The 23,662-nt window shown below is 34.4% G+C and overlaps 3 protein-coding genes across 3 annotated transcripts; 1 reads left to right on the forward strand and 2 right to left on the reverse strand.

Moving 5' to 3' along the window:
• The first annotated feature begins 221 nt into the window (after window positions 1-221).
• Window positions 222-6,614, forward strand: LOC140890766 (mechanosensitive ion channel protein 2, chloroplastic-like). The gene is made up of 13 exons (XM_073298797.1): window positions 222-359; window positions 442-516; window positions 884-1,041; window positions 1,719-1,842; window positions 1,988-2,085; window positions 2,161-2,274; window positions 2,714-2,771; window positions 3,687-3,836; window positions 3,959-4,069; window positions 4,348-4,515; window positions 4,628-4,741; window positions 5,237-5,293; window positions 5,403-6,614. Exons 1-13 carry the CDS (start codon window positions 282-284, stop codon window positions 6,363-6,365), a joined length of 2,268 nt encoding a protein of 755 aa, XP_073154898.1. The 5' UTR covers window positions 222-281; the 3' UTR covers window positions 6,366-6,614.
• Window positions 6,615-6,726: 112 nt separating this feature from the next.
• Window positions 6,727-11,522, reverse strand: LOC140890767 (O-fucosyltransferase 39-like). The gene is made up of 10 exons (XM_073298798.1): window positions 10,895-11,522; window positions 9,642-9,704; window positions 9,444-9,525; window positions 9,172-9,245; window positions 8,983-9,071; window positions 8,666-8,869; window positions 8,078-8,348; window positions 7,731-7,958; window positions 7,452-7,649; window positions 6,727-7,236 (listed from the first exon to the last, which is right to left on the reverse strand). Exons 1-10 carry the CDS (start codon window positions 11,027-11,029, stop codon window positions 7,027-7,029), a joined length of 1,554 nt encoding a protein of 517 aa, XP_073154899.1. The 5' UTR covers window positions 11,030-11,522; the 3' UTR covers window positions 6,727-7,026.
• Window positions 11,523-13,490: 1,968 nt separating this feature from the next.
• On the reverse strand, window positions 13,491-18,348 carry LOC140890768 (GPI mannosyltransferase 1-like). The gene is given in 6 exon segments (XM_073298799.1): window positions 13,491-13,933; window positions 13,936-14,209; window positions 14,315-14,862; window positions 15,726-15,908; window positions 16,619-16,996; window positions 18,210-18,348. Coding segments are annotated over 5 exon segments (1,311 nt in total). The 5' UTR covers window positions 16,890-16,996; window positions 18,210-18,348; the 3' UTR covers window positions 13,491-13,898.
• Window positions 18,349-23,662: the final 5,314 nt, after the last annotated feature.

Raw genomic sequence — 23,662 nt, forward strand, 5'->3', positions numbered from 1 at the left:
GATTATAATTTATTTGATTAATTGATATAAAATTAATAATTAATAAATAGCTAAATAATATGACGAAAATAAGACGAAATTGATTGGAAGAAGTTATACATAGACATCAAACCATACAATGATTAATAATACATCAAATAATAATACATCAAACCATAAATGCCTGAAAACATAAAATAGCCACAAAATGGAAAGTCGGTGGCATTTCAAGTAATAGCTACGGAAAAACTATATACTAATATACACAGTAAAGGACGAAATATTTTCGCTCTCTTTCAAACATGTCTGCTGCCGGTTTGACGCAATTATTCCCTGAATATGGAATTTGGGGAAATCATGGTGCCGGCAAACGATTACGGGTAAAATTTAGCATAATTAGTTTCAATCTTTTGGGGTTTCATTTGATTCGGATTTATTCTGATTCTTTTCTGTCATCAATAGCTTTTCAATCGGCGGGATTTGAAAACAAGAGGCCAATTCTGCTTATTGGACTCTCACCTGTCGTCGGTTTCACGGGTGTGCTCTTTTTCTTTTCCGTTTACCTAGTGCAGATAATTTTGGCTAAATGGAAAATTTGTTCCCCCTGTTTTCTTGTGGCTAATTTGATGATGTGTAGTATAATTCATTTATTTTATAAAGGGAAAGATCAGATTTTGTCAGGCAGTTATGTGAAATCGACCTGTTGCCTGGATTCTTCAAAATGAAAATGAGTGGCATTTCCGAAAGATTGTTACTAAATCCTATTAACATGCTACTTTATTAAAAAAGTAATCGAATAAGTATTTATGATTATCGTATTTCTCTTTTACACTGTTATCCGCAAAAGGAAATGTTCAGTTATTGTTCTTGGTGGAACCTGACTTGGTTTCTTGGTATGGTTCAGATACATTGTAATTGGAGCCCGAATATTCCCAAGAGAGTTCTTAAACGGGTTTACAACTTCCCATGTAAATATCGGACAATCAAGTGCCAATGTTCTCTAAATCCAGGCCCATCGTTGGACGCAACCTTTGTAAAGAGTGTTGTGGTAAATTTAGCACGGTATTACCCATTTCCCTCTATTTTTTTTTTCTTTTTCTTTTTTGGATCAGATTGATTGTTTTAATTGGAGGACCAGTTTGAGTCTCCCTAACATCTAGTGGCAATTATGTCATGATCGAAGTTTATAATTCACAGATTTCAACATTTCAACGGAAACAGGAATGTGCCATAAATCCTTGTTAGCCTCATAGGTTAATGATTGTGAGAAAGCTATGTTTTGTCTCTATATTCTTTCTTTTTTTCTTCGAATATTTTGTCAAACTTAGTTGCCCCTAACTTTTGTTGATCAATTTATTACCTTGGATTAACAATATTGCATAATGCAAAAGCCTGTACCTGGACCAGTTAAAAGAATATAGAAAATAATGCAAGAAACAAATCAAGTTGCAGTCCTTTGTTTCCTGAAACACTTCAAATTGCAACATGGAGGAATTGTATCCAATCTGCAGCATTGAATCCACATCAGAAGATATCAGGGATGTCATGTGCTCTTGTTGTGTGTTGTTTGAGTATTCAGATATACCGATATAGTTCAACATAGAACCATTAATAAGTTTAGAAAATATGTATAGGAATAATACAAGTACTCTTTATTAGTAAAGAATATTAGTATTGGTCGCTGTTTCTTATTATTTGTTTTAAGGAACATTTGTCAACCGATTCTCTACGTTTTCTAGGTCATTTAAGAGCTGGCAAGGAAGTTCTGTCGCAGTCAATTTAGCTTCAGCAGTTGGTATTGTTATTTTCACAATTTGGGGACTTCGGCCAGTTGTGCGTATAAGTAGGAACATATTTTTGAATGTACGTCTTTCTTTACTTACTTAGTTTTTCACATGTAAAAGTTGATTTTTTGGACGCCTCATTTATTGTATGAGCGTAGTGCTATTGATGTTGAGCTTCTTCTTTCATTTATAATTTGAATATTTACATCAAACGTGCCCTGCAGAAAAACGACAGTAGTTGGAAAAAAAGTACCACATACCATGCTACAACCTCGTATATTCAACCTTTGCTTTTATGGGTCGGAGCCATCTTCATATGCAGGTTAGCTATTCTCTTAAAAAAAAGCCAAAATTTAGATAGAGTGTAATATATTGAATGAAAGTGAATATCTTACAGAACTTTGGATCCAATGGTTCTTCCTACGGAAGCTGGTCAACTTGTGAAGCAAAGGCTCCTAAATTTTGTCAGATCATTATCCACAGTGCTGGCATTTGCCTACTGCTTGTCAAGGTGAATTTCTGCTTGTTTGTTAATGAGTGTAATGTCTAACAGTTTCTTTGCATCTACTATTTTACCCTTAGCAACCTTTATCACTTGAATCAGGATTTGGACAGCCATGTATTCTTTTTGGTTGCTCAGAGTTTTATTGAAGCCGTTTATATGTGTTTTAGGCTTGGAATTTTGTTTTTCCATCCGTTGTTGACAGAGTTATATCAGTGCGTTGCTCTATTTCGTATGTTGATTTCTGTTCTGTGCCACAATTTTGTTTGTGATATCTTGTGCATCATGAATTTGTAAAAAAAAAATTCTTGTTTTATGAGTATTCGACCTTTTGTGGCCAACTAATCAGATGTATGGTAGTGCCAGTTGGCTTACCAGGATCAGTAGATACTAGTAGGTTCTACATTCACATCACGTAGGGCTAAGAGATTTTTTGTTTTTTATGCAGCGTAATTCAGCAAGCACAAAAATTCATGGAGACAAATGACGCAGTTGATACTAGAAATGTATGCTCCAACTTTTAGATACTTGTGAAGGGATTTTGAGTTCCATTTTTATATGTGAAACCTTGTTACATCGTAGGCTTTTGAGTTTCAGTGCCAAGCTCTAACGTTATTCATGCCCTCCAAATTTTTTCACTAGATTCACCACGATACAAGACGAAGTTTGTTATTCTTGTTTTAAAATTTTTTCACTAGTCTCACCACTATACAAGCACCTAGTTTGTTTTCCTTATTTTGAGTATGACTTAAAAAGTTCAATGAAATAGCAAAGTAAATGCATTTTTGTTGTACCGTTATGATAGCGTGCCATGAGTTCCTTCTTTTTGGGTTTTTGCATCGGTCCACTGTTTCCCATACTTCCTTAAAGGTGAACGCGCTGAAGCTTTTGTATTTTTTGTTGCATGCTTTTACAGTGATAATTAAGTGGTAGTATTGATATCTTAGCGTATCAGCGGCTAAAAAATAGTTTCTAGAGTGTTGAACTATCTAATACTTCTGATGTATTATGAATAGGGAATACTATAAAACCTTATTCGGTAATTTGTACGTCTATCTGTGGATCATGCAAGGAGCGTTCAAATTACCTTCTATTTCTTGCAAGTTTACAGCTGTTAAAACTAGTTGTTCTAGATTGTTATTAAATGATATGGAAAGAGGAATAATAAGATCTCTGAAGAAATGGAATATTGAAGCATCTAGTTGATTTTTGCTTGCAGCTAGACTAAGATACTAAAAGAAATTTTGTTGGCTCATGACATTTTCTCATAAAATCTAGAGCGTTGTGTTATTCATGTTTCACGTACTTGTCTACTTGATTACCAAGTATTGTTAGAATTCCTCATTCTTTTATGCTTTTTTAGTACCATGAATTTTATTCTAATAAAAGTCTCTTTAAACAAATTGGTTGCTCCTCGGCAGATGGGCTTCCAATTTGCTGGAAAAGCCATGTACACAGCTGTGTGGGTTGCAGCTATATCGTTATTCATGGAGTTATTAGGTTTCTCAACCCAAAAATGGCTTACTGCTGGAGGACTAGGGACAGTTTTGCTGACGCTTGCTGGGCGGGAGGTGTGTATATATTTTAGTTTCTTACATCATATTTATGGTTTCATATTCATGCTGCCAACGCATTTAGTTGTTAATTGAAGAATACTATTTCAATCAATTTTCTTTTTTATTTCTATATGCAGATTTTCACGAATTTCCTTTCAAGTGCAATGATTCATGCAACCCGACCATTTGTTGTGAATGAATGGATTAAAACTAAGATCGAAGGATATGAAGTTTCTGGGACAGTTGAGGTTAGTAGTTGGTCTCTAGTCCTCCCAATGATGAATGTGGAGCTTGCAAATATTAGCAATATAGTGGCTCTGAGTGTAATATTTGTGTGTGTGTTGATTCCCTCTTATCATCATCATCATTTATGTCTACCTGTTACGATATTTATACTATGCCGTGGAAAGAACATGCTGTCATAATTCTGAAATTTCTCTTTTGTTTCTTGGCTTAATAGCGTCCTCAAGTGTATCCTTTCACCTATAATTTTTTCATTGTTGATTTTTGCATTTTCGCTTGGCAGCATGTGGGATGGTGGTCGCCGACGATTGTGAGAGGCGAAGACCGTGAGGCCATTCACATTCCAAACCACAAGTTTACTGTCAATGTTGTGAGAAATTTCAGTCAAAAAACTCATTGGCGTATTAAAAACCACCTGGCCATCAGTCATTTAGATGTCAACAAAATTAGTGTAAGAATCTTTACAACTCTCACTGGTGATAATTCTAGAATGTGTCTAGAAAAATTGATTCATTTGCTTTGAACTTGATTCATAACATATTGCTTACGCCTCTTATATATAGAATATTGTAGCTGACATGCGCAAGGTCCTCGCAAAGAATCCTCAAGTCGAACAGCAAAAGTTGCACAGAAGAGTATTTTTGGACAATATTAATCCGGAAAACCAGGCCTTAATGGTGAGTTGTAAACTTTTAATATACTTTAGTTGGTGTGGTCCTTCTATTGGGTTCATTTTATTTGTCCAGTTTCAGTATTATGATATTATGGCAAAATAATTTCTCCTTGAAGAAAATCATGGCAAAACAACTGAAAACTAGGACAATACAGAAAGAAAATGAACTCCATTTTCATGTTAAGAACTCTTCAATCTTTCATTCCCACTCTCGTGCTCTATCTCATTAAATTTTGAAGGGTTTTGGTGATTGGATCACCAATTCTGATGCTTGGTCAAAATGATCATTCTTAGCTCCCATGATTGGAATATATACTGTTTCAACATTGTTATTTTTAAATGCGTGACTATTTTGCAGAATAATTCTGTTGAAAAACTTGGCATTTGTTCATAAGAATGAATTCCACGGGATTATAGTTTATATGTCTAGCTATTTTGTAATAGTATGCAGATCTCCTTTAAATGCTTCAGTCTTCTAATTTGGTCAAAAATATTACAGATCTTGGTGTCCTGCTTTGTGAAGACTTCACATCACGAAGAATATCTGTGTGTCAAGGTGAGAACATATGTTTATGATTTTATTCCCCCCAGATGCATTTCTTTGCATCTGGAAACTTGTCTGACCCGATCGTGTTTTCTCCAAAACCTTTTGTTTTGGGAAACAGGAAGCAATTTTTCTAGATCTTCTCAGAGTCATAAGGCACCATCGAGCTCGACTAGCCACTCCCATCCGCACAGTTCAAAAAGTATACACTGATGCAGACTTGGATAATGTACCATATGCTGATTCTACATTTAACCGGGGAGCTCCAGCCCCTCCAGCCGGCCCATTGCTTTTGATTGAACCCTCCTACAAAATCAATGGGGATGATAAGACCAAACCTCCTCAAGCTCGAACAATAAAGATAAATGGGGAGGAAGACAACAAGGATACAGGAAGGTCGACACCTGATAGTAAGATGGATGCTCAAGGGGAATCAACTTTGAATGCGGATTCCAAGTCACGAGAAACCGTCTTGCCTGACTCCAAGGAAAACGAGTCTCTGAAAGAGGATGTGAAACCTGCCATCAAGGTTGGACAAATAGCAAAAGCAGATGCCAAGGAGAATTCCAAGGTTTTAGAAAAATCTCTCTCTGATCAAAAGTTCAATATTGTCAATGCTTCAAAGTCTACCTCCAAGACTGATATCAAGGCTGCAGAAGTGTCAAGTTCTGATGGCAGCAGTTCACGTGGTTTGACTCAGAACACATCTAACAAGAAGCATCTCCCAAGTGTTGGGCAAGAGGATACGTCGGCTTCCATGCCAAAGCCATCAGGAGGTAAAAGACTTGATGATGTATCATCTCCTTCACAGTTAAAACAAGATACCAGACAACAAGTTACACCACCTATTAACAAACCTTCTATGGAAGAGAATATTGTTCTTGGTGTTGCATTAGAAGGGTCGAAACGAACCCTCCCCATTGAAGAAGACATGGTTCCTCAACAAAATCCTGTTGATGTGAAGGAATTGGCTGCACTTCGTGCTGGTAATGGTCCTGCAGTCACTGAAAAGGAGAATACTGATATTAAGCGGTCAAAAAACTCAGGATCATCAACCCTCAATCAGCATGACTTGCAAGATTAGTGATGTCTCCGAGTATTAAACTTGTGAGGAGTTGGTTCGAGTTTTTTTATGCTTATAGAGCCATTGCCACTGTACATAGTTATTCACTCTTCATATTCTATTCAGGGTCCGTCATGAAATTATGTTGCGTGGATCATACATGTCACTTGAAAATGTTTTCGATTTTTTTTATGCAAAAATTTCTTGTTCATTGTAGAAACAATTCTTGCGATGAACATTTGATTTATGCAAGTCATTTGGTATTCATATACAATTCAAAAAATGAAACCGGTTTCTTATAGCAAGATTGAATGTGCATCAGTCTTTCTAGTAAGAAATGCCTTTCGTCCTTAAAATTAAGGATAATAGGATTTAAAAAAAAAATCACGAATAGCGAACAATTGAATCCAATAACATATTACACAATAACCTAAAAGCTATTTAAGATAGGTATATCACTCCATGTCAGATGACTTTGACCCCATATTTAACAAATGTGCACATGCCTTGGATCCATCAGTGCAAATAAACATCATCTGGTGCAACACCAAATGCTGCAGAAGATTCGAAATGCTGATGAATTCCCAGTGCTTTATGGCCAAACAAAAAAGGGTCATAACTTATTTCAAATAGTACAAGCCATAAATATCTGCCACACGCCCGTATGCTAACAAACGAGAACTCAAGCTTTGCACATACAGTCGGGAGCCGGATACGTGTATATAGATTGTTCTGCTTTGCGTAGTCTGAGTTGCCCTTGCCTCGATATGTGCCCTTCGGTGACAGCCTCCTGGAATTCTGGCCAAGTCAAGCTTTTGTTCAAGAAAAGCTGCCCTAACAACGCCATGTTAGGCCTTATAGTCTTCATATTATGGTAAGTTCGATGACCAACCTGGTATATGAAGAGAAGTTTATTCTCATGTAACTCGAGAATGAATGAAAAAGATACACTGCGAGAGCATAACATAAAAGTTTCCCGGATCCAGTAAAACAGACTAAATGTTACCAAGGGGTAATAGAAACTTCAATTTCGATCCATTTTATGTTCAAGTTTCTTTTGTTTCACACAAAGAATCAAGAAAATAGATGATAACTTGAAGAACTTACCATAGCATTGTGCATATTTCCCGGCGAAGCGGAAATGAATATATCACTGTGCATACCGACATAGTAATCAACAGCCGCCAATAAAGAAGCTTTTCCTTTTATTTGAGCTCTTTCTTCGGAAGAAGTGAGGGACTTCTTGTCTTCCATTAGAGGAAATAAACTCCGCAAAGTCGAGATCCTGGCTTCCCCACCATACACCTTTACATTCAAGAAAAGGTTATGTTACCGTCTATTCAGATATAATCAATCATCAGTGGAAATAAAATAACTCAACAAAACCTTGTGCGAAGCAAGATACAAACGAGTGGAGTTATCAAATCCAAGGGCTGCCAAAAGCAATCCAATTTCTTCAGGAGTTAATGGGCACCGGCCTTGACTCCTCAACTCTTCATCAGTAAACTGAGAATTTAATACCCTTCCTTGCCAAATAACTTGTCGATACTTGGCCAGGGCCAATTTTTCGGCCTTACCTCCACCAAAATCACAAGCCGAATGAGCAGCCATATCCTGAGAAGACAACCAAATTTTCACACTCACTTAGCATATCACACAATAAGGATGTGTCAATATAAACGATCTTAAACTTATTAGATGCATTAAATATTGACTACAACAAGCAAATATACCTTGTCGAAACGAAGGTGGAGGACAACAAACTTTCCAGCTTCTTGCTTGTACTTGGGATTGGTGAACTCCCTAATATAGTTGGTGCCAGTAGCTTCACTGGGGCCACGAGGGTATCTGAGGCAACTAACAAGTGCATCTCCAAGAGCTCTGATGTGAGGTACAAAAACTAAAGCCTGGAAGTTGACTTTGCATCGTAGTCGTTGAATGTCAGCAGGCATGTTGTCAAAATCTAAACGGTGAGAAAATGGCGCAATTGCAGCGATTCCATAACTGAACAAAATTTGAAGCTTAGAACTTGACAAGGTCAACTTTCTAGTAAACTTGTAAATTAGTCTTCTTAGTGTTAATCTAACATTGTGATGAAACTTTAGGTCAATAAACTCCAAATGTGACATGTTCTTAAACGGTCATTCTAGTTTTCAGGGACAAAATGAACTTTCCTGGTATAATCGAAAATAAGCCCACTAAAGCTACATGGGAGATATGACCAAACGACAATTTTTGAATGTGAAGTCCAGCTCACAATGCCAATACAGTGGACCAATAAATTAATAAATACAAAAGGAAAAATTATCATATCGACCAACCTTTGCAAGAGAGGCAAAACATTCTCTAGATACCAGTTTGCAGAAGCATGAACAGATGCTGTTTTTACTCTTGTAGCTCTAATAGCTGTAGCATAATACTCCCTTGTGCTCCAAAAATATTCATCGGGCAACTCTCTGACTATAGATATGTCATCTTTCAATGTATCGATAAAATGATCCACGTCGAAAATATCCATGAAAGTACTGCATTAGAACAATCGAAACGGTCTCATTCAAGCACACTTTGAACAAGAAAAATAAACGAGAACAATATTCTTTTAAATAAACGTCTTATAGTATGGAGTCCTAATGAGTACCTTGAATCTTGCCAGACAGGATTTACTTCAAGATAAGGAACTATAAGAGTAGCATTCAAAATTTTGGCAACCGCAACTGCATCACAAATCTATGTGAATGGAAGTACATATTAGTAAAGAATCTTATTATTATCAGCATTGTATATGCTTAATTAGCATATATCATATATAATAAACAGATGTCCTTACACCCATTCTCTGCTGGTTTAGTCCTCCATCAAGAAATACTTGAACATATCCTTGAGATTTCTCAGGCAATTTTGCTGAAAACAAATAGCTAATCAGTAAACGGGTCCAAATCGTGACTCTATGATGCTTATTTTTAACAAATTTTAAATTTCATTATTTGGCACAAATATTTCAAAATTGATTTAAGAAAAGATCTCAATTTTTACTCACCTCTTCTAATGGTAAGTTCCAAATAAAATGATAAAAATGAAAGTCAGAGCCCCAATACTTACTGGAGGTGAAGCCATGCTGAGCACAGGTTTTCCATTGTTGGCCGGGCAAAGGCATCCACAGGTCAGCTTGTTGTTCATCTGACTAGAATAAAAAAATAATAATAATAAAAAAGAACACGAACAAATTATAGAGCATAATTCAACAGAACAATTATTTTTATGTCAAGTTAGATTATAAATAAGTGAAATCATACTCACAGTTTCGCGACGCAGAGCACTCTTGAGTAAGCGAGCGTGCATAGGTTTTGGGGTATTCCACTCCTGACAATACAAGAACAAAAATCAGTAGTTCAGAAGACATTTTCGACACATAAGAGAGAAGCTTTGCAGGCAAGGTTGCATAGTCATGCACCAACTTTAGAAGACGTTCACAGTTTATACAACTGTCGCATGCTAGGTTCACGAGTTTTAATTACTAAAATTGTTTTAAACAGCCAGGACCTTATCTCTTGGCACTCAGCACACGCGCGATCATATTCTATTACATGAGAGAGGTTATTACAAATCTTCTTACACAAATACTGGCACTCAGCTTCCCAAAAGATATAAGCAGATTTCAGTATCTTTCTTTTTCAACGACGCTTGTCAAACACCAACATTCACCAAATGAATCAGCTCAACCCCAGAAGATCCATACGAAACATGTATTACATCATTTGCAGATACGCTCATACTCGCTGCCCTTGAGAATGGCACACCCCATCCAGAATTAAGAATAAAGGGGTAGGGGAGGGATCAATCAACCACATCCATTTTGCACAAATTTTAAACGAGTTTTCAATGCAATGCATATTTCTTTACATACATGCATAATATTCTCCCAACATTTTTTAAAGTTTCGAAGCCTCGGGGTTCTTTAGATTCTAAGGGCTCTGCCAGATTTTAAGCCGTGTTACACATCATGTGGTTACAGCAATTATCAGATTCTATTGAAGTAAGGCATATATACAACTAAAAGGGTTCAAATCAAGTTAACCTAGCACTTCCATACTTCCAATTTGGAATTGAAGGCCAATTCTCTCCCTAATTCTTTTGCCAGTAACTATACATTATATATTTTCTCACACAGCATCCACATTTGCTTTTCAATCTAAATTAACCCAAATTAAATAATTCCTAAGAGATTCCACCAACTTCAAAAGGAAAAAGTCACCACCGACAAAGCCCAACAAGCTAAAGTTTGACCAAGAATTACAAGAACCTGAATCCCTCTCAAGATCAAATCTTTTTTTTTCAAGAAAACGTGTTTCCACACAAGATGCCTTCACCCTACCCCTTGTGTAGCCATCTGCCACAGCTTTAACCGAAAACACATCTAAAAAAGGTAAAGTGCAACACAGCAATTGCAAAAAATTTCACACGAGAAAAGCAAAAATTTCAAACGCGACACAAATCAAGGTAACTGCAAAAACAAGAAAAAAGCAAAAAATAAGAGGAAATCAAGAACATACCGAGAGAGCAGAGGGCAAAGCATGGCTGAATGGAGTGAAAAGACTTGGAAACAAAAGGGGCAAAAGAAGAACAAGAGCAGCAGCCATGGCTCCTCCTCTGTTGCTATGACTAAGAGAACGAATATGCTGCCTCATTTTAATAAATAACTTGATTTGTACGATTGCTACGGTAATATATTTTTGTTATTAAAAAATTGCGGCTTTAAGGCCTTTCACCATGGGAAAAATTACATGCAGAAGAGAAGCTGTCATAATAAATAAAATAATAAGATAGGAACCGTTTCACACGCACACACACACTCTCTCTTATAAATTAAATGAAACAAAATGATATTTTCTTTTTCAGCACAGCACCCTTAATGGGTTTTCTGCCTGAAACAATTATCACACCCAAAAATAGTTTATTTAACCCTATACAAAGCTAAAAATGAAATCTTGACAACTTTTAGCATATAAAGCACCACTTTTCTCAATAATTAGGAAATGAATAATTGAACGGTATAGGATTCAAGGCTAAAACACAATGAATGCGCAAAGAAACAGATTGACAGCAGATGTAGCGGCATGTTGCTTATGCAATTTTGGATTGGAAGAAAATTAATTGATGGGAAGGGTGTTGAGGTGTCTTTTTCACTCACAGCCCCAACGGATAGATATAATGGGCGAGAGGCACCGCGTGGCACGTGTCACTCAATCAATGAATTTGCTCCGCTGTAGTTTCACTTTTACAGAGGACACCTCATCAAGCTGGAAGCTACTCCTGTAATTCTCTACAATTTAACAATAATTAAACCCGATAATACATACTCTGTCATCTTGTACCCAAGAAGACAATATAATCAGATTAGTGTTATTAGTATTGTTTTTGGCTTTAAAGGGAAATTTGTAAGCTACAAACAAAGAGTTGAGTAAATAGAAATCATATGTAAATCATTTTAAAAGGAGAAAAAATTATATGTTTTCTTCTTTTTAAAAGAATATCAGAACTGCGAGATTTTACGACCGACAAATAGTCTTACTTCGTTTGGTGTGTTGGTGTGAAGGAAGTTCACACTACATCTACAATATTATATATGTATATATATCCTCTGAACGATGACTCACCATAAATAATGAATATCAAAATAATAGAGCATGAACATATTATAATAAAATGCCATTAATTTTGAATTATTAATGCAATTCAATTCCATTTCTTTGATTGTGGCTCATTGGTATGAAAATTCAACCTGTGGAACTTAATAGAGAATTAAGATTTATATCTTATCGTACATAAATTATTATTATTATTATTATTATTATTATTATTATTATTATTATTATTATTATTATTATTATTATTATTATTGAGATTTTGGGTTTGTATATATATTTACTAAACCCATTTGTCGACCTAGGAACATTTCAGGGAAAAAAAAAGAAAGAAGAGAAATATATTTTTATATTCTTAAATTCCTTTAAATAAAAATCATAATCTCAATTCTCAACAACTGGATTGCATGGACTCTATTGCACAGCCAACTTGGTGGACCATGTCAAGTATGTTTATGTCCGGTGTTTTCTTTTTCGTCGTCGTCGTCGAAAAACTCTTTTATTTTTCTTGTTTGATGATTAACGACATTAAAAAAATATTTATTACTTTTTATCATTGAAAAACAAATAAATACATGAACTTGTTTTTAAGCTTCCAAATATATGACCATTACCTATTTAACACTTTTATTGATGGATCGATCGTTCATGAATCGAAACATGACTATTTTTCAATAAAAAATGAGTATGACGAAGCATTGACTTAAGATATTTTTTAAATGAAAGTTACTGAGGCTAATTAAATTTTTTTTTTTTTGTCATTTTCCATTTAATTCAACTCATTCCCTCGATCTTGACGTTTTGCTTAATTTTGGATTCCTCAAATTAATTTTTTATTCCACTCATCATCTGCATTCTTTCTGTAGTAAAATTTTCCTCTCGGCTTTTGTAGTATTTGTCACTGCTAGTTATAAAATGAGCCATAATTTTTTATATAGAAATATATCTCTTAAATATCTTCAGAATACAGAGGGAGCGAGGACTCCATTCCATCCAATTTATTTTCCACAACAAACAATAATATTTCATTTTATAGAATTTATAATTCTATTTCACAACCCCTCAGCAATAATGAATAATAAATGCCGATAATTAAATAAAACTTATTCCGACGCAGTTTTATTTTATTTTATTTTTATTGGTGGATATCCGAGAGCCATCTGATCTTACAGCCTTTCGTTAGGTCTGATAGTCACATGATCAATTCTATCTTTTTTTGTGTGAAATAAATGGGCACTTTATTTTACGTGAAATTTGGATTTTGGAATATTAAAAATACGATTTTTGAATATATTTACGGCTTGATCCTTAGCAACAATAATTAAATTGTTCAAATAAAATGTTTGAAACAACTACATAAAAATATAATAAACATAAAAACCAAAGCATTTCAAGTACCAAACAAATTCTAAGTCGTAGAAATAATTAAAAAAAAAATTACTTCACATTATTGTTAAAATCAAAATGAGAATAAACTAATTAAAGTTGGCATATCATATATTCCACACTAGCATGAATTGATTGCATGAGATGCGAAAGCTAAATCATATCCGTCCCCAGTGTTCTTTTGTTTTCGTATTTTTCCACTCTGGTTTTAAAGTTTGTCCGATGGCTTCTAAATGATAATAATATAGTTGGCCTCAATCCTCATTACCATATTTCAACAAATATCCTTTTCCACCTCAGTGATTTTCAATTTAACATCATTTAATAAGGTAATTTCAATATTAACATCTTTTACATCAAAGCTAAATGGCCGAAGTTCTTGATATTTTCATTGGTACACGCTTCCACCAATGAAATAATTGAAACAAAAATTTCAAATATTGATTTTCTCCTACTGGCTTTATAGCTGGATCCAACCATGTTCATTTCACTCGGCCCCAAAAATCTTCATAAGAATACATATTAGTCATCTTTCATAGTTTTGCTCAAATTTTCCTGCACTAGTCGTTTTAACACTGGACAGTACACATGGTTGCCAATGACAGTAACAAGTACAAAAGTATTTGCTGCCAAGAACACCAAACTTGCAACCCAAAGCTGAATGAACACGTTCTTACCTCGAAATTCGAGCAAATAACCCCAAAGCAGCCAATGGGTTTGAGCGCCAATCCACAAAAAGATGCAAGCTAAACCTTTCCACTTGAGCTGCATCTTGCTCCACGGCAATATTAGAGGCAGTAGACAGAAGAACCAAACAAAGTATTGTGCAGTTATGACCTGGATAGACATCAATCAAATAATGATTATCTAGTAATGTTAACTAGTACAATTATGCATTAATGGGGTATTTTGCAGAACTAGAGGTATTGTATCGTCACAAACCTTGTTGAAAGCTACAAATGCAAGTGTCTGGAGAAAGAAACAGAATGGCAAATCACAGGCGAAACTGAATATCAGAACTAGCTGCACTGTGAACTGAGGGAGAAAGGCAATGAGCTTTTCAGTCACAGAGAACTCGTGTTCGTAGTGGAGGTATATGTGATAGAAGTAAATAGAAAAATTGTGTCGTGGATCTGTACGTGTGAGATGATATAGAAGCGCCTCGTGCAAGAATTCCCATCCGTATAAGAAGAAGCATAGCCCAGTCAAGACGAAGAAAGTGGATCCAGAAATTAGTCCAAATATGGCTCTCTTCCAAGTAATAGTGCTTGTTAGAAATGCCCTTATAGACTGCGAGATGGTGATTCTTGAGTCACTCAAGTGATGGGATGATTTTGAATTTCTGGAACTCCAGTTCACTAAGACAGGTTTTTTACCGGGTCGAAAACATCGAGGATCCAGAAACAAGATTATAGGAAGTGCATAGATTATAGGATATATTCTGAGGTGAACAACAAGCCCATACCAAAATGCTGCCTGTAAAAGATTACCTGTCCGAAAGACAACAAAAAATTAAAATAGCTGACTTTGGCTGCAGTTCATATAAAGAAACATATAACGTGAAGAATAACAAAATTTTGGGTCTGGACTCCAAGTGCTAACATGAAAATGAAGAGAGATGTAGGATATTATAATTTCTTTTTGATAAATTGCATCACAGAAATGACTTGCACGACGCATCTAGTCGACTGCTACTTGAAATTTTATAAATCTTGATCATAAATTTTGGGCATATTGATGCAGAAATATCTAAGAAGCTTTTGGTGTCTCTGCATCTTCTTTAGTACAGTTACCATATATTGTCCTCTTCGTTTCGTGTTAGAATAGAACCTTAATTTTTTACTTGTTATTAGTTTTTTATTAGACGAGATTTTACGAATGTTTCGAGGAGAGAACAAATAGTTAAATTTGCTTACATTTCTAATGTTTGACTGACTTTTTGTTTTCGAAATGAAGGTAGATGCTGCAACTTTTATGCAAGCATAAGTGAGGCTTTCAGATGTGCTCCATTCAATATAAAAATAAAAGAGCACAAATAGAGCATCACTTTCAAGTGAATTTGCTTTAATGATTTAACACTCACACAAACTATAAATCACCTAACAAAATTAGTACTCGAAGAAAGAAAAGCTTTTCTATTCATATGTTTGCGGTCTATTAATCTAAGTATGCGCTGCTGGTTTAATGCTTCTAAATATCTAGAAATAACTAACCAATTTACATCTAAAATTGTCTTCAAGTGTGGATAGATTTATACACATGGTTAGTTCAACTTCACATGCAGACATTTTAAAAAACAAATTGTTAAGGTATTTATTGGAAGAAATTTTATCAAAAGGGATTGAAGTTGTACCATCCATCATACATAATAAGATCCAAAGAATCATGGCACACACAATGGGCTCACAGTTGCCCCGGGTTCCAATGGTGAATGTGAATGGATTAAAAAGCCATGCCATAGCAGAGTAGCGGCAGAGTTTGGCAGGTACTCCCCGTAACTTCAAAATTTTGTGAATAAAGGATCCCACAAGTAGATCTGTTGAGTGAATTTGAGTTAAGATATATAATGGAATTGTCATTGGATGCATAAAAAACCATCCAATGCACACGTATCCTATTCCTATTAACACCTAACATATACTTTAGTTACCAAAAAGAAAAGAATTGAGTGCAAACTGGTTCTAAAAGACTGACCCGAAAAGGAAGCCTTCCATAATTTTATTTTTCCCGAAACCTACGTAGTTGAAACTCGAAATGACTTATTTCACCAAAAGGATTTTACTTTCCCCTTCATATTTTCCAGAAAGAAGTTACAACATCTAGAAATTATTTGAAAAATGACTAGATTTTGGAAATGAGCTTTCGAAAAGATTAATGATGAGTTCCCCTCCTTCCCACCCCCTTCGAAAAAGGAAAAAAAAAAACAAAAAGTATACACAGAGTATAAATAAATTCCAAACATAAAGCCTTAAAAAATCTTGTGAATCAGTTAAGTCTGGATACAACCAATTAATGTTTAGTAATTACCATTTTTCTTAGGGTTAAGATATGAAGATGATAGCACTTGACCAACACCAACCTGACTTGGCTGCCTTCAGGTTAGAATGCTTAAGAATTTAGCACCGAATATGTTTCTTTCCCTTCATGGTTAGAATCCCCCTTGATTAAATAAGTCCAAATTTCAATACAACCCAGTTCAATTGCCACCCAGAAAAATAGGTACTTTTCTAATAAATAATGACATACCTGAGGCTGAGAAAAGGAATTTACCCCACGATCGATGAAGAAATGAGTTAGGCATAAGAAGAAACGCTATTAGGGGTGAATACCGATAAGTAGATCTTTCATAAGGTGATTTTCCAGATGCCATCAAGGCAGCAGCATCAGAAAAAACAAAATAGTCAATATCCGTGTATCTAACCTCCATAAAAGCATCTTGCCACTCCCCATACAAAATCAGAAATATGCGAAACAATGCTGAGAAAAGAATCAGAGACTGGAAACTTATTTCTGCCATAGATAATACGGCGAGCAAATCAACAACCACCTTGAGTCATAGACCGCAGTATCTATTCCCAATACAACTAGCCATGCTGCGGAGAGCATTCATGCTGATTGAAATATCTGTGGAAGAGGGTGTTAGGATCTAGATCTCCTAACACAATTAAATTTGCAAATATTCATTAATGGACACGAAAATAAATTGATTTATATATTATGAGGAATGATAGAATCAGTCAAAGAATCATTTTACAAGAAGAATACACATTTTCCTTGCCCCCAGAACAAAGCTAGTAAGAACAAAACAAATCCCTCCTCCCTTCTATCCCGCTTAATTTATTTTGCCCCCTCCTAGTCCCTTTCCTCTTGTCAAAGTTGTTGTTTTTACTAGAATTCTCTTCTTTTTTTTTTGATAAGAAACAATATTATATTAATTACGGGAAAACTATTGAGCACAATAGGCGACAAGTGATCCGCAATCAACAAAAATCTTGTCATGAACCTACTCATATCAACAATAGAGGGTATGTGTTAGGCTAGATCTCCTACACACTTAAAAGGAAAATAGATTGATATGGGACTATAATCTGAGAAATATCTCAGCCAATGATAGAATCCTTTTACAAGAAGAATACACTCACTCTCCTTGCCCCTAGCACAAGCTAGTAAGAACAAATCACAATAAACATGAATGAATCCATCTTCTTTCTCGCATGCCTGATTCATCTTCCTTCCCCCTCATTCCTTTCCTCTTCCCCTAGTTATCGTTTCTAGAATTCTCTTGACACGATAATAGCCCATCTTTATTTATCCAGTCCGATTCTGTTTAAGTCCCCAACAGTATGTCCAAAAAATCAATGTGGCTGTTAATGTTGAGAGGAAGATGGACAAATTTCCATGAAGTAATGTGCATTTCACACACAAACATCACCACTTATTCAACCTTTTCTGTGGCCTCTAATTAATCAATTAAATAATGTCCAAAATCTACTTGGTAAAACTGACCTGAAAATTTTAAGTATCATTTGTTTAATTCTAGTGAGACCACTATATCTAATTCTTGTCGAGATTATAAACATCTTATTGGGGGTAAAAGACCAATCTTTTTAAATCAAAAGTTTATAGCGTTCCTTCCAATTTTTGGATAGGTTTCACGGCTTCTTGAAAACAAAATCCTGAAACATCGAGGACCTGCATTTATCCCTTTAAAAACAATTGTGCACTCAGGGTTCTCCGTGTCCTAATTTTACAAAAAACTATCAAAACAACAGAAACAGAGGTTAAAAAAAAATTAAATTTGATATAAGTACTGAGATTGAAGGAAAATAACTCATACCCATTCATTAATGATTGGTAGAATGGAAGCTAGATGAGAACCCGAAAAAGAGCGAATTTTTTGAAGTTTCTTGGCTGATCTGATCAGAGTGAAGCAAGGTCTCAAGAGTCGAGCCCCTCAGTACGACTAATCATCGTCGAATACTATTTATTTGATATATGAGGTAAACAAAGTTCATGTTATGTACATTTAAACGTAGTTAAAAAAAGGGAATATAGTCAAAATGATTCAATAAGTTTGCACATTTTGTGTTTTGGTTTTGTAAGTATTTAATTTTGGTTTTTTGTCCTATAAATTAAGTTATAATTGGTTTTTAGTCTTTTTTTTCATAGAATGTTGACGTGACATCAGAAAATGCTGATATGATACCTAAAAATGTTCAAGTGGCAATGAAAAATGATGATGTATCTGTTGTGACTTCAACAATTAAAATGATATGTTTTCAAAACCGAACTGTACCGACCGGTTCAATCAGTTCGACCCAAAACGGTCACTGATTTGATCCGAAACACTATCATAAATCGTTTTAACGGTTGAACCAAAAAAACTGGTCAAAAACCGGAAAATTAGTTTCTAGGTTTTTTGTTTGAAAAATTAGTTTTTTTTTTATTTTAAAACCTTAATTTAATATTTATTATATATATATATATACATGATTGTTTAAAATTTTTTTCTTTATTATAAATATTATTTATTAATATTAGAGTTTATAATTTTTTGAATATATTTATATAGTTATTTAGTTTTCAAACTAATATATATATATATATATATAATTTTTTTAAGTTTTTATAATTTAAAATATATTATTAATTATTATATTATATTATATTATATAAACGGTTTTTCGATCCGACCGTCCGATTAAAACAGTACAACCAGTTGGACCGTTATTTTTAAGTTGGATCGGTTTGATCACCGGTCCGGTTATAAAAACATTGCTTAAATAAAAAAAAGGACTAAAAACCAAAATATAACTAAACTTACAGGACCAAAACCCAAAATTGAATACTTACAAGACCAAATCACAAAACAAGCAAATTTACAGGACTATTTTGGCTATTATCCCTTAAAAAAATCATTTAAACGAATATATAGTATAAAGATAAACCAATATACTAATACTAATACTAATATCAAAATATGCACATTATTAATATACTCTGTTTACAGAGTATTGATACAATGCATGGTTATTATGAGCATATCTGAGGTGACATTTATCTATTTTATACGATGAAATATATCTAAATTGTACATCTACTAAATGAATGTTACGTTGGAAATAAAATATAAAACCCATTAATTTTGGTAATTATATCGTAAATGAAGTTGATTTTATAAAATTTTTCCATGCATGTCTAGTTAGTCATTTGTATTCTTTGCAAATTGTTCATTGATCTAGATCCCATGAGACGATCATCTCGATTCATATTTACAGAAAAATAATACTTCAGACAAAAAAAAAACCTTCACTTTGTATCAAAATATATTCACAATATTTTACATAACATAAATTAAAATTTATACTTTATAATTAAAATAATATTTTTGGATATAAAAATTAATATTTTTGCGAGTAGATCGAATCACTAAAATACACATGAAATAATTTAATAACGAAATAGCTGTGTAGAATAAATTAATTGTTTTAGAGTGCGTTTACTTTGTGTGATAGGATAACAACTGGATTGATAAATTGGTTGATAATGATTGGATAATTTAAATATGTGATATGATATTTTAATGTTTGGTGTGAATGATTGATTAAAGAAGATTGTTTGTATGGTGTTTCTTTCAATTGATTATTATATGGATTGATAATTAATATTATATGTTTACCAAAAATGCCCTTCCCTATCTTTTAACCTATCAAAATGATCGACCACAATTTCTCACCCCAGGTTAGTTCTCACCCCATACTACTCCTCCAACATAGGTTAAATCTCAAACCCTTTCCCTTACCTTTTCCAACGAAGATCTTCATACAATAATTGTAACACCCGGTATTTTAAATACGTAAATCCGCATGCATAATTAGGATATTTAATTATTTAAGTTTTAGATTTATGGGTTAAATAATTATGTGAATTATTTGTGCATGATTTAATTTATTTTTAAGCATTTAACCCATGATTAGTGATTTTACGATTTTTAGTATTTTAATTGTTTTGATCGCGTAGACGGTACCGTGGACGGACGAGATGACAACTTTCTAGCCAATTTATTCCATGAGCATTTTTAGAGCCCAAAAATAGTATTTTGAGTTTTATTACCTCAAAATTTTTAGTATTTAATTTTATATAATTTTAGGAGTCCATTTTTATCCAAATTTAGCCATTTTAATGACTTTTAATTATTTTTAAAATTCCCTAAATTTGTAATTTCGGGATTTTTATATTTTTAGCTTAAATTATCAGATTTTAACTTTTAATGGGGGTTTTTAAATTTTATATTTTATATTTAAAACTTTTAATTATCCTAAAACCTATTTTAATTAAATTAAAAACCCAAAACCTAATCTACCCAAAAACCTAACCGATCACTCACACATTCAGCCGCCTCCCTCCCTACTCTTCATCATCTTCATCGTTCCAGACATCCCCAAGACTCCATAGCTCGATTTTCATTAAGCTTCAAAGGTGTGTTCGTCGTTCGTCGTCCCGAAATCGTCCCACGCTCGTTTTTCTCTTCGTTTCTCGGTGAAAGGCATGATTTCCTTCTATATTTTTTGTGCCTATCAGATATATTAGTGTGTGTATTGGGTTTGCATCAAAAACATTGAAGAATTTTCAGAAAACAAATTGTTGTAGTTGTATGCGCATGTCTCTTGTTTTGGGTTGAACATGTCCACGTTTTTCATAGCCATGGATGTTCTAGCTGCTGGTAAGGGTCCCTAGGGTGTCTAGGGTGAGTCTAGGCTCGATTGGCTCGTTTGGTTCAAGCCAAAAGAGCCCAGAAATCGAGAGGTTGCAGATCGGGCACCATGGTCGCGCAGGCTAGGGTTCTCGGGAAGGAGGCTTCGGCTCGGTGCGTGGGACTGCATGGAGCTGGGTTCTTGGGCAGGTTAGGACCGCCCAGACGTGGGCTACTTCTGGGCGGTGGGGCTCCGGCCAGGGGTGGCCGGAGCAGGGCGGCAGCAGCCCTAGAAGGGCTGCTGCTCGCGGCGGCCGAGAAGAGAAGGGAGGGGAAGGGCTGATCGGGTTTAGGGTTTCAGGGCTGGTCCGGGTCGGGTCTTGGGTCCGGGTTGGGTCTGGAAGTTAGTGGGTTAAGTTAGTTGGGTCCGGGTCCGGGTTAAGTTAGTTGGGCTCGGGTATTTTTATTTTTAAGTTTTTAGTTTAATTAATGGTTTAATGGGCCTAATTAAATCTCAAAATTTAATTGGGCTCCATTTAATTATTTTGGGTTGAATTTAATTATTTGGGCTTAAATAATTTTATTTAAGTGAGCCCACTAATTTTTATGGGCTTTAGGGCCCATGAAAGTTATTGGGCCAGTCTTTGGGCTTTTGGGCCCATTGGGCCAGTTTAAGTTGTTATTGGGCCTAGAATGTCTTAATGGGCTTTAATTAATTTAATTGGGCTTAGAACAATTTTATTGGGCTTAAGTATGTTTATGGGCCAGATTTAAGTAATTGGGCTCGAGAGTTTAGGGCCAGCAGTCCAGTACAATCCATGAGAAATTTGCATGTGTCCTGATTATATATTTAATTATTTTTATGCATTGAAGTTATTTTAATATTTATATGTTAGTAAGAAATTAAATTAAATATATATGAAGGACACACATTTTATTTAAGTACATGCATTCATGAAATAATTTTATGCATAATTAAATGTTTAAGGTTGAGCAATAATAAAATATTTTATGTTGGAAGTTGAAGTAGTGTGACAATTTAAGGGGGATTCGTCTCCATATGTGAACTATTGAAGGGCAGTTTACTGCCAATTTAAGAGGTGATTCGTCACCGCCACGTACGTTGGTTTCCACGCTGATCAGTATTTAATGTATGATTTAAGGTTACACTACGGATACAACCATGCGATGTTAGAAATTTAACTGCTCAACAATGTATGTATTATGTTATTTAAGTTAATTTAAGCTATGTTTATGCCATGATATTTTAAGCATGTTCATTCATGTATATGTTATGTATTAGTATCAAAGTGATTTAAATTATTTTAAAACCCTTGTTATGTTAGCATTTTGGGCCTCTAGGCTCACTACACTGGTATGGTGCAGGTGAGTTCGTAGAGGAGGATGTAGCTCCTACCGGCGGCGAGGACCTATGAGCGGACATGCAGTGACCCCGTGACCGTGATAGATGTTTGAGTCACATTGCATGTTTTGATTATGTCAGCATGTTACACATTTTATAATATTTTTCAGTGGTTGTGAGTTTGGAATATTTTATTGAATATTGTCAGGGCATGCAAATTTTACATCATTTTTCTTATGCAGTATTTTTAATTAAATGTTTGACTCAGATATTTATTTTATTTAAAGAATGCAATTTTTATTTAAGTTATTTATTTATTTATTTATTTTAAATCTTTTTATTTTGTGCATGTATGTATGGGCATATATGTGCATATTTTATTTAGTAAGTATATAAAAAAAAAATCCGCATATTTATTTATTTATTTAATAATTATAGAGTTAGGGTCGTTTCAATAATAGCCCATATATCGACGATTGTTGGAGGTAATGAATATAATTTTTCTTTCATCTTTGATTATAGAATGTATATTTCTTTCTCATAATTTCGGGTAAATAATTTTTCTTCAAATTTCCATTCCAAATTTTAGGTGCATTTCCAAAGTGAAATAAGTTAGCTGATAAATTATATGATTAATTTATTGACAAGTAAGAATGAAACGCCGAGCTTAATGTTTTTCCGTATATTATATGATTATTGTGAACTTTTTGTGTTTTGGGTTGTTTTTAATTATAGGCAGCTATCGATGTTTTTACTAAGATTCCCATACATATTTTTTTTGCTGTAGTTTCATGTTAATAATGAAACGAAGAAATATAATTTAAGTTTGAAATAGAATTGAAGCGGCTGAAGCTTGTGGTAATGATGTTGTATATCCTATTTGATGCACCTTGTTTTGATGGTTTTCAGTATAGATCCTTTGTGTTGACTCACTTTTTTCTTGCAGTTTAGAAGATTAAGAAACTGAACCGTGGAACTAAAATGGTGATTTTCTCAAATTTAGCATTTTCTTGCTTCACATTACAAAACATATTTGTAATGTACGTGTATTGTCTATTTTGTTATCCGTGACAGGGCAAGACCTACGTTGTATTCAAAGGACGAAACCCTGGAATTTATAGTACATGGGAGGAAGCGGAGTTGGAAGTTTGCGAATTTCAATCACCTGTTCACCGGTCTTTTCATAGTCGGGATGAAGCGGTGAAAGCTTATACTAATTACATCGAGAAGAGGC

Source organism: Henckelia pumila, chromosome 3 (genome assembly GCF_033568475.1).
Source record: "Henckelia pumila isolate YLH828 chromosome 3, ASM3356847v2, whole genome shotgun sequence".
Lineage (NCBI taxonomy): Eukaryota > Viridiplantae > Streptophyta > Magnoliopsida > Lamiales > Gesneriaceae > Henckelia > Henckelia pumila.